We start from the raw sequence: 13,237 nt of genomic DNA, 5'->3' as shown, positions 1-13,237 counted from the left end.
TTTTGAGACGGAGTCTTGCTCTGTCGCCCGGGCTGGAGTGCAGTGGCTGGATCTCAGCTCACTGCAAGCTCCACCTCCCAGGTTTACGCCATTCTCCTGCCTCAGCCTCCCGTGTAGCTGGGACTACAGGCGCCCGCCACCTCGCCCGGCTAGTTTTTTGTATTTTTTAAGTAGAGACGGGGTTTCACCATGTTAGCCAGGATGGTCTCGATCTCCTGACCTCGTGATCCGCCTGTCTCAGCCTCCCAAAGTGCTGAGATTACAGGCTTGAGCCACCGCGCCCGGCCAACTCCTGGTTTCAAGCAATTCTCCTGCCTCGGCCCTCTGAGTAGCTGGGATTACAGGCACCCGCCACCACACCGGCTAAGTTTTGTATTTTTAGTAGAGACAGGGTTTCACCGTGTTGGCCAGGCTGATCTCGAACTCCTGACTTCAAGTGATCCACCCAGCTCAGCCTCCCAAAATGCTGGGATTACAGTCATGAGCCACTGTTAGCATTTTTGTTCAAATAAGAAATAAATAAATGTATTATAATTAGTTGATACACCTGTTAAAAAAAAAATTTTAGATTTTTTTTTTTTAGCTGAGTTAATTTTAGACTTACTGAAGAGAGTTGCAAAGATAGTACAGGTTCCCTATACCTTTCTGCAGCTACTTCCCCTGTTAATAGCCTGTGTAACCATAGTACTATTATAAAAACTAAGAAGCTAACATGGATGCAATATTATTAACTAAACTACAGAGTATATTCAGTTTCATCAGCTTTTATAGGAATTTTTTCTTTTTGTTCCAGGGCCTGATGCAAGATCCTACATCACATTTAGTCATCAGAGCTCCTTAGTTTCCTCTAATCTGTAATAGTTCCTTCCTTTTTCCTTGTCATTGATGGCCTTAAAACTTTTGAAGGGTACTGATCAGTTATTTTATAGAGTGTCCCTTAATTGAGGTTTATCTGATGTTTTCTTATGATTAGATTGAGGTTGTGCATTATTGGGAAGAATACCACCGAGGTGATACATCTTCTCAGTGCCTAATTATCGGGAGGTACATGAGGGCAGTGTGACTTATTACTGGTGATGTTTACCTTGATCATTTCATTGAGGTGGTGTCTTTCAGCTTTCATCACTGTAAAGTTGCTATTTTTCCTTTATTACTTCTGAGACTGGGGTTGTTATGTAGTTTTTCATAGTCTGAATCATGCTGATTGCATTCCCATGGTGATGTTTAACACTTAGGTCTCTTGTGTTTCCTGTAAATTGATAATAGATGTAGAGGCTTATTAGGTGTATGTTTTGTTTTTTGTTTTTTTGTTTTTTTGTTTTTTTTTTTTTTGGTAATATGTACTTCTATCAGGAGGCACATAATATCTGGTTGTTTCTCTTTTTATGTTATTTATGTTTTTTAAGGGATGAATGGGTCCAGTAGCTTTTCTGCCTTCATAGTCCTGTTACTCAGAAATGGTTACTTGAAATGGTTTATTTAGTTTGATTCTAAATGCTGTTAAGAAGCAATCTAATATAGTTCATTTCTATTCTTTAAAAAATCTGTATAATAGATAAATGATTTTTAAAATTTAATTATAATTTGTTTTCTTAATGTTATTAAACTGACAAGTTTTTTATATTTTAATTTTAGGTACACGTGAAGGTTTGTTGCATAGGTAAACTTGTGTCACGGGGGTTTGTTGTACAGATTGGTTCATCACCCAGTCATTAAGCCCAGTATCCAATAGTTACCTTTTCTGTTCCTTCTCCCACCCTTATGTAGGTGTCTGTTGTTCCCTTCTTTGTGTTCATGAGTTCTCATCATTTAGCTCCCACTTAGAAGTGAGAATGTGTGATGTTTGGTTTACTAAAAACTAAGCAGTCCTCTTGCCTCGGCCTCCCAAAGCTCTGGGATTACAGGTGTGAGCCAGTGTGCTCGACCATACTAGTAATTTAATAGTATCAATTTGATTCAGACTATAAACAAGTTTAATATACAGATAGAGAATTAGAGTACAGTGAAGGCACAGCTGAGCCTCAAAATATTTGATTGTTCTATGCCTGACAAACTGGTACTATAGCTTCTCTGCCTTTTCAAAAACTAGTGGGAAACAGTTTAGCATGAAGGTTAGTTTTTTTCTACTAGGAGACTTTAAGACTGTTTCTGTAGTTCACTGCTGTATTAATTTCCTGTGTCTGCTCCAATGAACTACCACAGCCTGACTTAAAACAATGGTAGCATATTCTGGAGAGGCCTAATTAAAGAGTGAGAGGCTCTAGGGAAGAAATCCACATCTTTCAGCTTCTGATGGATCCAGGATTCCCTTGAATTATGGCCATATCACTCCAAACTGATTTTTTCTTCATATCAAGTTCTCCTCTGTATGCCTAATTTATCATCCCCTCTAAGAATACTTTTCGGGACCATCAGTATAATCTCATCTCAGAATCCTTAATCACACTTGCAAAACCTGTAATATACATATAAGGTAACACAGTTCCAAAGATTAGGACTTGACATCTTTTGGGGACACCATTCAGCCCACTGCACCTGCTCTCACCATACTCAAAGTGTTTCTCTTCAATGGCTTTGTGCTACTTAAAGCAGCTGCTTAACTTATCCTGAGGAAGCACTGCACATTCTCTTTGGTTCAAGAGAGCAATCATAGGAATCTTCTAACTTTCAGGATAGCTTTATTCCTAGAAGCCAGCATGTTAACAGTTTGAAACCAAAGGATGCTGTTAATGTGTACTGTAGTATTTTTCTGTTCTGAGTCTCTTCCCTCTAGGTAGATATGCTTGGCAGGGTGACCTAGTCATAAGTTCACATTTTATTGCTGCTTCTTACCTATATCTGGACCACCTCCAAATTGTGGTCCTGAAGTTATTTTTATTTTGGCCATTCTTCTGTCTTGCCAGGAAAGGAATACTGTTGCAAGTACATGGAGTCAAAGACTAGTAGGTAAATGGGTGGTGTACAGGGGGACGGTTGGGATTTTTTTCTGTTTCCTTTTCGTGACAGTCTTTCTAGAACCCAAGATGTTCATTCATTGATCATTTCTCAAACATGAAATGTATTTCTACTTTCCATAAGAAACATTATTCCCATAATTATTATAAATTATACCCTAAGTGAAATGTTCTCTGAAATTATATACAGTTATAAAAATTTTCAAAAATGGGAAAGTTATGTATTCACCACTCAGATTTAACAAATATTAATATTTTGAAATATTTAGATCACTTTTTGAAAGTAAATAATATTAAAAGTACAGCTAAAATTGCATTCCCCCTTTTTACTCCTCAGAGGTAATCAGGATCCTGATGTTGGTTGTTTCCATGCTTGTTTTTATGTTTTGTACATTTGCGTATATTTGTAAATGATATACATATTTTTTAACTTTTAAAAAAATTTTTGCTTTATTTTTCAACAATTTAACTATCATATGCTTAGGTATAGTATTTTGTATTCTCCTTGGAACTTGCTAAGCTTCTTGAATTTATGTTTCCTTAAAAACTCATTAAAATTCATAAAAATTTATAAAAATAAGATACCTGGCTGGGCACAGTGGCTCATGCCTGTAATCCCAGCACTTTGGGAGGCCAAGGCAGGTGGATCATGAGGTCAGGAGATCCAGACCATCCTAGCTAACACGGTGAAACCCCGTCTCTACTAAAAATACAAAAAAAATTAGCTGGGCGTGTTGGCGGGCGCCTGTAGTCCCAGCCACTTGGGAGGCTGAGGCCAGGAGGCGGAGCTTGCAGTGAGCGGAGATAGCACCTCTGCGCTCCAACCTGGGTAACAGAGCAAGACTCCATCTCAAAAAAAAAAAAAGATATCCATTAAAATTTATTTTTCTTCTAAGGTAGTTACCTCTTTTCTTGGATTCCACTTAAACTTATGATAAATCTTTTGGCATTGTTTAAAACTGAATAATTTCTGTTGCTGTATTTTCAAGTTCGTGAATCTTCCCTTCATCTCCAGTCTACTATTAAGTGACACTTAAAAAATTCCAGTTATTGCATTTTTGAGTTCTCGAATTTATTTGGTTCTTATAATTCCTCATTCTCTGCTGAGATTTATCTGCCCATTTATGATTACCATATTGTCTTTTACGTACATTTATAGTACCTGCTTTAAAATCTGTTTCTGCTAATTCTAATGTCTGAATAATCTCAGGCACTGGTCTGCATTGATTGCCCTTTGTCTTGACTGTTTGTAATAATTTTGAATTTTTTTCCTGGACACTGTAAATGATACATTGTAGAGACATTATTCTAGATTTTTCCTCACCCAAACGGAAACTTGGTGGCCATTAAATAACACCCTCTCCTACCTCCTCCCAGCCCTTAGTATTCTCCATTCTTTTATGAATTTGCCTATTCTAGATATTTCATGTAAGTGGAATCATACAATGTCTTTTTATATTTGGCTTCTTAGCATAATGTTTTCAAGGTTTACCCATGTTGTATGGATCAGAACTTCATTCTAAGAGTGATAAATATTCTACTGTATATCTATACCACATTTTGTTTATCTACTTGCTGGTGGACATCTAGGTTATTTTCTGAATGTCATCTATTTGTGAATATTGCTGCTGTGAACATGAGTATACAAGTATGTGTTTGAGTTCCTGCTCTCAGTTATTTTGGTATATACCTATGAGTGCATTTGCTGGATCATACGGTAATTCTGTGTTTAACTTTCTGAGGAGCTGCCAATCTTTTCTGCAGTGGCTATGCCATTTTATATTCTCATTATCAATGTATGAGGATTCCAGTTTATTCATAGCCTTGCCAACAACTGTTATTTTTCTGGGGTTTAAAAAATTATAGTAGACATCTTGGTGTGAAGTGGCATCTCATTGTGGTTTTGATTTACACTTTTCTACTGACGAATGATTTTGAGCATCTTTTCATGTACTTGGCCATCTATATCTTCTTTGGAGAAATGTCTATTCATACGCTTTACCCATTTTTACATTGGACTATTTGTCTTTTAGTTGTGGTTCTTTATATATTCTAGATAATAAACCCTTTTCAGATATGATTTGCAATTTTTTTCTCATTCTGTAGTTTGTCTTTTCACTCAAGTGTCCTTTGATGCACCAAAGTATTTAATTTTGATACTATCCAATTTATCTATTGTTGTTGTTGCTTGGGCTTTTTGGTGTCATATCTAAGAACCTATTGCCAAGTCAAAGGTCATAAAGATTTACCTATATGTCTTCTTCTAGGATTCTCATGATTTTAACTCTTGCGTTTAGGTCTTTGATTCACTTTGAGTTAATTTTTGTGTATGGTAGAAGATGGGGGTCCAACTTCACTCTTTTGCATGTGGAAATTTAGTTTTCCCAGCACCAGTTGTTGACCAGACTATTCTTTCCTCCATTGAATGGATTTGCCATCTTTGTCAAAAACCAGTTGGCTATACATGTAAGGATTTAATTCTGGACTCTCCATTCTATTGGTGTTACATATCTGTTCTAATGCCAGTACCACGCTGTTTTGTTTAATGTAACTTTCTAGTTAAGTTTTGAAATTGGGAGTTGTGAGTCCTCTAATTTTGTTCTTGTTCAAGATTGTTTTTGCTATTTAGAGTTCCTTACTTTATCAACTTTTCCATTTTTGCAAATGAATACTTTCTTAAAGCCTGCTTTTTAGATTTTATTTTTTGGAGATTCATCCATGTTGATACATAGACTTATAGCTTATTTGTTGTGACTTTATTAATCATCTGAGTAAATTTCAGTGTATTTGACTTTTCTCCTATTGAAGTACAATTGTTTCCATTTTTTTATTTTGTTTTGCTTTTAACAATGAACATTCTTGTGCATGATACTTGTTCACGTGTTTGGAGGCATTTTAGATTATCAAGACTGGGAGGGGGCGTTACTGCCATCTGGTGGTCAGAGACAAGAGATGCTACTAAACATCCTACTATGCAGACTCCCACTGACCCATCCCCACCCCTACCCCCCAACACACACAAAATAGTGCCAAGGTTGAAAAATCCTGCTTGTTCTGAAGCATATAGAAGTGGAATTGATAAAACTTGAGGTGTTTTTGTCTTAATAAGTGGATTTCTGTAAATCATGGAAAAATATTTTCTCCATAGGTTTGGAATGTTTGGAATTAAAGTTGCTCTGTCTATGCTGCCGTTCCAGCAATTACAAGCAATTTAGGTAGCAGCATTATCCAGAGTTAGCCAGTTCATTCACTTTAACTTCATGAACTAAAATACACTGGTACTTTGTCTAATTAAAAGATTAATTTTCGAGTGAGTCTGTTTCAAAACAGTGGCACTTGTGCAGATGGGGATAGTTGGAATATTAGGCTGAATGTACTTAGTTTTTCTTGACACAGATGGTTGTTAAATATTGAAGGCTTAAAGGTTTAAGAAGTTTCTCTCTAGTATGTTTTGAATTAAAGTGGTAATTGAAGACATAGGAATGAATTTAGACTCACTTGAAGATGTATTACATGTCACAGTAGAATACTGTGCTGACATAAATAGGATGAAAGCATGTCCTTTGCAGCAGCATAGATGCCATAATCCTAAGCAAATTGACACAGGAACAGAAAAATAAAATTTTAAGTGGGAGCTAAACATTGAGCACACATGGATGTAAATAGGGAACAATTGACAGCATGGACTACTGGAGGGAGGTATGGGTTGAAAAACTACCTGTTGGGTACTGGGCTTACTCTCTGGGTGACAGGATCTGTGCCCAAAACTTCAGCATCACGCAATTATTCCCATGTAAGAAACCTGCACGTGTACCCCTTGTATCTAGGGGGTACATGTGCAGGTTTAAAATAAAAGTTGGGGGGAAAAAGACCCATGGTTCCTGTTTGAGAATCTATTGAAAGCTATGGCCCCAGAAATGATGTCCATACTTGTGTAAATACAATTTTGCATATGGTTTGAGGTGGTTTATGCATGCTCCTGAAGCCCATCCATGGACTCACCACTCTTATGTCCAGGTTAAACATTTTGCTAAAAGTTGATTAAAACGTTTAAAGTGCTAAAAATAGATATATATGAAATTATCAATGAATTGTATCTTCACAACTATATATTTTCCTAACCAAATGCTTCTACGTTTAGTGATGAGGAAAAATAGGTGACTAAGAATTAGACTTCAGGTCCTCTAATGTTAAATATTATTTAAACTTTACATCTATAACATTCATTCCTTATCTTTTTAGGTGTATGCAACAGTGTTATCACAACAAGCTAACGAAAACAGACAAAATTCAACTGGAAAAGCATGTTTTGGCACCTTCCTCCCAGAAGAAAAACTTAATGACTTTCGTGATGAACAGATTGGACAGTTGCAGGAGCTGATGCAAGAAGCCACAAAACCCAATAGGCAATTTAGTATTTCTGAGTCTACAAAACCAAAATTTTAGTTCATATGACAAAACTTAACAAGATATGCAAAAATTGAGAACCCTTACTTTAACTGTCATTGGTTTTTGAAATGTATTATTTAAGCTTTGAAAATGCCTGTTATTAATGAAATATTCTCTTATTTTGGATATTATGAATGCAACAATAGGTGAATCAAGATCACTAGTGACAATTGAAAAAATTATTGGAATAATAGCACTTGCTGTATGAAATTCGATTTTGGAACTAAACGGGAAATAATGGATCTAAAATGGACAAATTTCTGAAAACATTTTAAAATGCTATTCTCATCCAACCATATTAGCCTTCTGTCTTTTCTTTAGCTTCATCAAGTAAGTATGTTGTGATAATGATAGATACAGAATTCCAACAAGGTTATTTTTTTAAATACATTGTCATTTTGAACATTTCTCATCACTTCTACTTTAATAATACATACATGATTTTTCTTCTGAATGTCTCTTCTCCCTGCATCACTGTTCATTCACAGTGAAAGGTTAGGGAGAAGCTTTAAAATTCACTGTTTTACTATCATTTGTATAATAGACTATACAAAGTCTAATACATTTCCTCCAGTGTTTGTTTGTTAATAACAACCCCTGAAATAATGTGTAGCTACCTTGAGACTCTGATTTATCAGCTAATAGTTGAGGACATTACAAATCAACTTAACTATAAGAAACTTCCCTAAGATCTTACATTTAAAAAATGGTAACCCCATTTACAACATGAAACGTGTATTTTAAAAAATATTATGCCAAATGACTTATATCTTTAGTTATTGAAACCTGATTCCCAGTGTGATACTATTAGGTGGTAGAGTCCTTATGAATGGGATTGTTGGCCTATAAAACAAAGCCCCAGAGAGATCTCTTGCCCCTTCTACCATATGAGGATACAGTGAGAAGATGTTAAAGCAAACATGGCCCCTCATCAGACACTGAATCTGCTGGTGCCCTGATCTTGTACTTTGCGGTCTCCAAAACATGAGAAACAGATTTCTATCTATAAGCCACCCAGTTTATGGTAATTTGTTATAGCAGCCCAAGGAGACTAAGACTGTTATGGAGGCTTACTCCAAGATTCTGAAATGGTCATTTTTTTAGATGCACTTGCAATTTATGTCATCTCTTTAGAAACTGATACTTGTTTTATCTGGTTTGGTGTCTCATGTGTTCTCTCCTTGTATATAGCTGCTTTTTTTTGAGTCAGTCTGATCTGTTGGTCTTTCTCATTGAGAAAGATAATCAATTATTCTACTGTCTGTGTTATAACAGGCTTCAGGGATAAGACAAAGCTCCTGCCCTCAAGAAGGTTAAAATCTAGTTGTGCATTCAGGAGCTCTCTTTCATAATGAACAAATACATCTGCAAACTCTTTACAGCATTATCCTTTTCATCTTGCCTAATAGAAACCTAATAATTATGAAGACACTGCTTCACTGTAGTCTTGTAAAGTGGGCCACAACTCCCACTTTACAAGAGACCCATCCTATTGTCCCTTTCAACCCATCACTCTGCCACCCTCGCTTAAGAACTCTTCCCTCTGTGGCTTTCTTTTAGGGTATACTTCCCTTCTGTTCATTGGCACTTGACTTACCTCAAATCTTGCCATTATTTTGGTGACTTAGTATTTATGTCGTTTACTTATCCAGTAGACTGAGAGTTATCTGGCATTATTCACTTTCACTCATTCAACCACTCACTCATGCCATGGCTACACTTAAACCTTCACTCTGTTCAGAACTGTTCTGCATCTGAAATTATGAATTTAAATATCCTGTGCTTTTGCCACTGTCTGTTAACAATATAATCAGTTTCTTACTCCCACCACACAATTCATTCCACAGATACTTATTAAAAGCCTGCATTTTCCAGATGTCATTCTAGGGACTAGGGATACAGCACTTATCAAAGACAAAAAGTCTACTACCACCATGGAACTCACATTCTAAAGGAGAGAAAATATGTAGGGTGATAAGTACTATTGAGAAAAATAAAAGCAAGAATAGGGCTATGGTTCCCAAATTATAAACTGAGATTTCCTGGGCATCACAGAGAACTCAGGGGTGCTGCAGGATATTTTAACTTTGAGGAAGTCACAGCCACGTTTGTATTTGCTGGACACCACACACATTACTATGCAAGGTTTTTCACTTTTACAGCTATATAGCCATTCTTTTTAATGACAGATCTTTGTGAAGCTGGGCTTTTAGTGGTTACCATGATAAAAATGCAAATATCACAGAAGATGAGTAACAGAAAATGTAGGTAGTGTTGGTCAATATGATTACAGTGTAAGTTGCATAGTGTCCAACAGGTGCTAAATTGTTATGGCATAGATAAGTTGTTTGGACTACTTAATAAACAAAACTAAGTTTTGTTTGCTGTTTTGCCTAGATGCACTGTGCAAATACTGGGACAACAAGTTTGTAAACTAAAAGTTTGGGAAATAGGGAGTGATCTTTAACAGTAAACTGATACATAAACTTATCAGTCCTTTGACTACTTGGCACCTTCAATGTCATTCTACTAGTGCTTTTATTTCCATTACAGACTGCCTAGTTGCTGTGATCCTTCGCTTCAGCCAGCCACTGAGTAGTACCTTCCATGTCTCCTTTTTCTTTTACTTCATCTGCTGCTCTAGCCAGGGTAACCACTCACTTGCCAAAATCAATGGGATATTAATCACTCTAAGATTGATATGTTGAAGATTTGATAGTGTTACTGTCTTCTGCTTTTAAATCATTTCTGCTTTTTATACTGCCTAATTCTCCTTTAGATTATAAATTTTCTCCCCACCCCCACTTTAAAATATGATGTTCTCGGGGATTTCATCCTCAGGACTCTCAGATTACATGTCTGTTGCTTCAAATATTAGCTCTACTCCTAAATCACTAACACCAACCTAAATCTCATTTAAAAATTTTTAATTTTTGTGGGTACATAGATGTATATATTTATGGGGTACATGAGATAATTTTAATACAGGCATGCAAGGTGTAATAATCATCTCATGGAAAATGGGCTATCCATCCCCTCAAACATTTATCTTTTGTGTTACAAACAATCCAGTTATACTTAGTTACTTTAAAATGTACAGTCACTGACTATAGTCACCTTGTGCTATGAAATACTAGGTATTGTTCATTCCTTATTTCACTTAACATGCTGACTTCCAGTTCTATCCATGTTGTTGCAAATGACAGGATCTCATTCTTTTTTAAATCTAAATAGTACTTTATTGTATACCACATTTTCTTTATCCATTCATCTATTGATGGACACTTAGGCTGATTCCATAACTTTGGTATTGTGAGTTGCTGCGGGAAGTCAGGGATCCCGAATGGAGGGACTGACTGAAGCCATAGCTGAAGAACATAAATTGTGAAGATTTCATGGACATTTATCCCTTCCCCAATCAATACTCTTGTGATTTCCTATGCCTGTCTTTAATCTCTTAATCCCATCATCTTCCTAAGCTGAAGATGAATGTCACCTCAGGACCCTGTGATGATTGTGTTAACCGCACAAGTTGTTTGTAGAGCATGTGTATTTGAACAATATGAAATCTGAGCACCTTAAGAACAGGATAACAGCGATTTTCAGGGAACAAGGGAGATTAAAGTCTGTCTGTGGGCCGGGCAGAACAGAGCCATATTTATCTTATTACCCAAAAATGGGTAAGATAAATATGTCACTGAATTCTTTCCCCAGTAAGGAATATTAATTAACAGCCCTGGGAAAAGAATGCATTCCCAGAGGAGGCCTCTGAATGGCTGCTCTGGGGGTGCCTGCCTTATGCAGATGTAAATAGGGATGAAACACACCCTAGTCTCCTGCAGCGCCCCCAGGCTTGCTATTGATTAGGAAATTCCAGCCTGGCAAATTCTAGTCAGACCAGTTCTCTGCTCTTGAACCTTGTTTATCAATGACAATGTGTGCACAGCTGGACATGGAAGTTCATGTGATTCTAGTTTCACCCTGACCTTATGATCTTTTGCTGCCCTTAAAGCATGTGGTCTCTGTGACCCACACCCTATTCATATGCTCCCCTCCCCTTTGAAAATTGCTAATAAAAACTTGCTGGTTTTACAACTCAGGGAGCATCACAGAACCTGCCGACATGTGATGTCTCCCCTGGACACCCAACTTTAAAATTTCTCTCTTTTGTACTCTTTCCGTTTATTTCTCAGACGAGGTGACACTTACGGACATAGAAAAGAACCTACATGAATTATTGGGGGTGAATTTTCCCCGACAGTGAAGAGTGCTGCAACTTGAGCGTGCAGATATCTCTGTAGTATACTTCTCAGGCCTCTGAGCCCAAGCCAAGCCATTGCATCCCCTGTGACTTGCACGTATATATGCCCAGATGGCCTGAAGTAACTGAAGAATCACAGAAGAAATGAAAATGCCCTGCCCTGCCTTAACTGATGACATTCCACCACAAAAGAAGTAAAAATGGCCAGTCCTTGCCTTAACTGATGACAACATTCCACCACAAAAAGTGAAAATGGCAGGTCCTTGCCTTAAGTGATGACATTATCCTGTGAAATTCCTTTTCCTGGCTCTTCCTGGCTCAAAAACTCCCCCACTGAGCACCTTGCGACCCCCACTCCTGCCGCCAAAGAACAAGCCCCCTTTGACAGTAATTTTCATTTATCTACCCAAATCCTATAAAATGGCCCCACCCTTATCTCCCTTCACTGACTCTCTTTTCGGACTCAGCCTGCCTGCACCCAGGTGATTAAAAAGCTTTATTGCTCACACAAAGCCTGCTTGGTCTCTTCACACGGATGCACATGACAATACTGACTCCTCTTATTTTTGGTCTGTATCCATCAATGGGATTGCTGGATCATACATTAGCTCTATATTTTTAGTTTTTTGAAGAACCTCCAAACTGTTCTCCATAGTGGTTGTACTAATTTACATTCCCATCTAAACTGTACAAAGTTTCGCTTTTCTCCACATTCTCATCAGCATTTGTTATTGCCTGTCTTTTGGATAAAACTCGTTTTAACTGGGGTGACATGATATCTCATTGTAGTTTTGATTTGCAGTTCACTGATGATCAGTGATTTTGAGCACCTTTTTATATGCCTGTTTGCCATTTAAATGTTTTCTTTAGAGAAATGTGTACCAGATCTTTTGCCCATTTTTAAATCTGATTAGATTTTTTCCTGTGGAGCTGTTGGAACTCCCTGTATATTCTGATTATGACTCCCTTGTCATATGGGTAGTTTGCAGATATTTTCTCCCATTCTCTGGGTTGTCTCTTCACTTTGTTGATTATTTCCTTTGCTGTGCAGAAGGCTTTTTAATGTACTATAATCCCATTTTTCCATTTTTGCTTTGGTTGCCTGTGCTTGTGGGGTATTACTCACATTTCTGTCCAGACCAGTGCCCTGGATATTTTCTTCAGTGTTTTCTTATAGTTGTTCTATAATTTGAGCTGTTGGATTTAAGTCTTTAATCCATTTTGATTTTATTTTTGTATATGGTGAGAAACGGGTCAAGTTTCATTCTTCTGCATATGGATATCCAGTTTTCCTCACTATCATTTGTTGAAAAGACTTTCTTTTCTCCAGTGTATGTTCCTGGCACCTTTGTCAACAGTAAGTTTACTGTAGATGTGTCCTGGCATCTTTGTCAACTAGAAGTTCACTGTAGATGTGTGGTTTTCTGTTTTTGTTTTGTTTTTGTTTTTTGTTTTTGTTTTTTTAACAGAATCTTGCTCTGTCACCCAGGCTGGAATGCAGTGGCATGATCTCGGCTCACTGCGGTCTCCCCCTCCCAGGTTCAAGTAATTCTTGCGCTTCGGCCTCCTGAGT

At 37.2% G+C, this 13,237-nt stretch overlaps 1 protein-coding gene across 1 annotated transcript in view; it reads left to right on the top strand.

Annotated features, from left to right (window-relative positions):
* SDHAF3 (succinate dehydrogenase complex assembly factor 3) overlaps positions 1 to 7,959 on the top strand; it is an 88,875-nt gene extending 80,916 nt beyond the window's left edge. The window contains exon 2 of the mRNA XM_025378552.1: positions 7,197 to 7,959. Within this exon, the coding sequence (XP_025234337.1) occupies positions 7,197 to 7,400 (204 nt within the window). The 3' untranslated portion in view covers positions 7,401 to 7,959. The remainder of the gene's footprint in view (positions 1 to 7,196) is intronic.
* Positions 7,960 to 13,237: the final 5,278 nt, after the last annotated feature.

Source organism: Theropithecus gelada, chromosome 3 (genome assembly GCF_003255815.1).
Source record: "Theropithecus gelada isolate Dixy chromosome 3, Tgel_1.0, whole genome shotgun sequence".
Lineage (NCBI taxonomy): Eukaryota > Metazoa > Chordata > Mammalia > Primates > Cercopithecidae > Theropithecus > Theropithecus gelada.
This window is presented reverse-complemented; position numbering and strand designations above follow the sequence as displayed.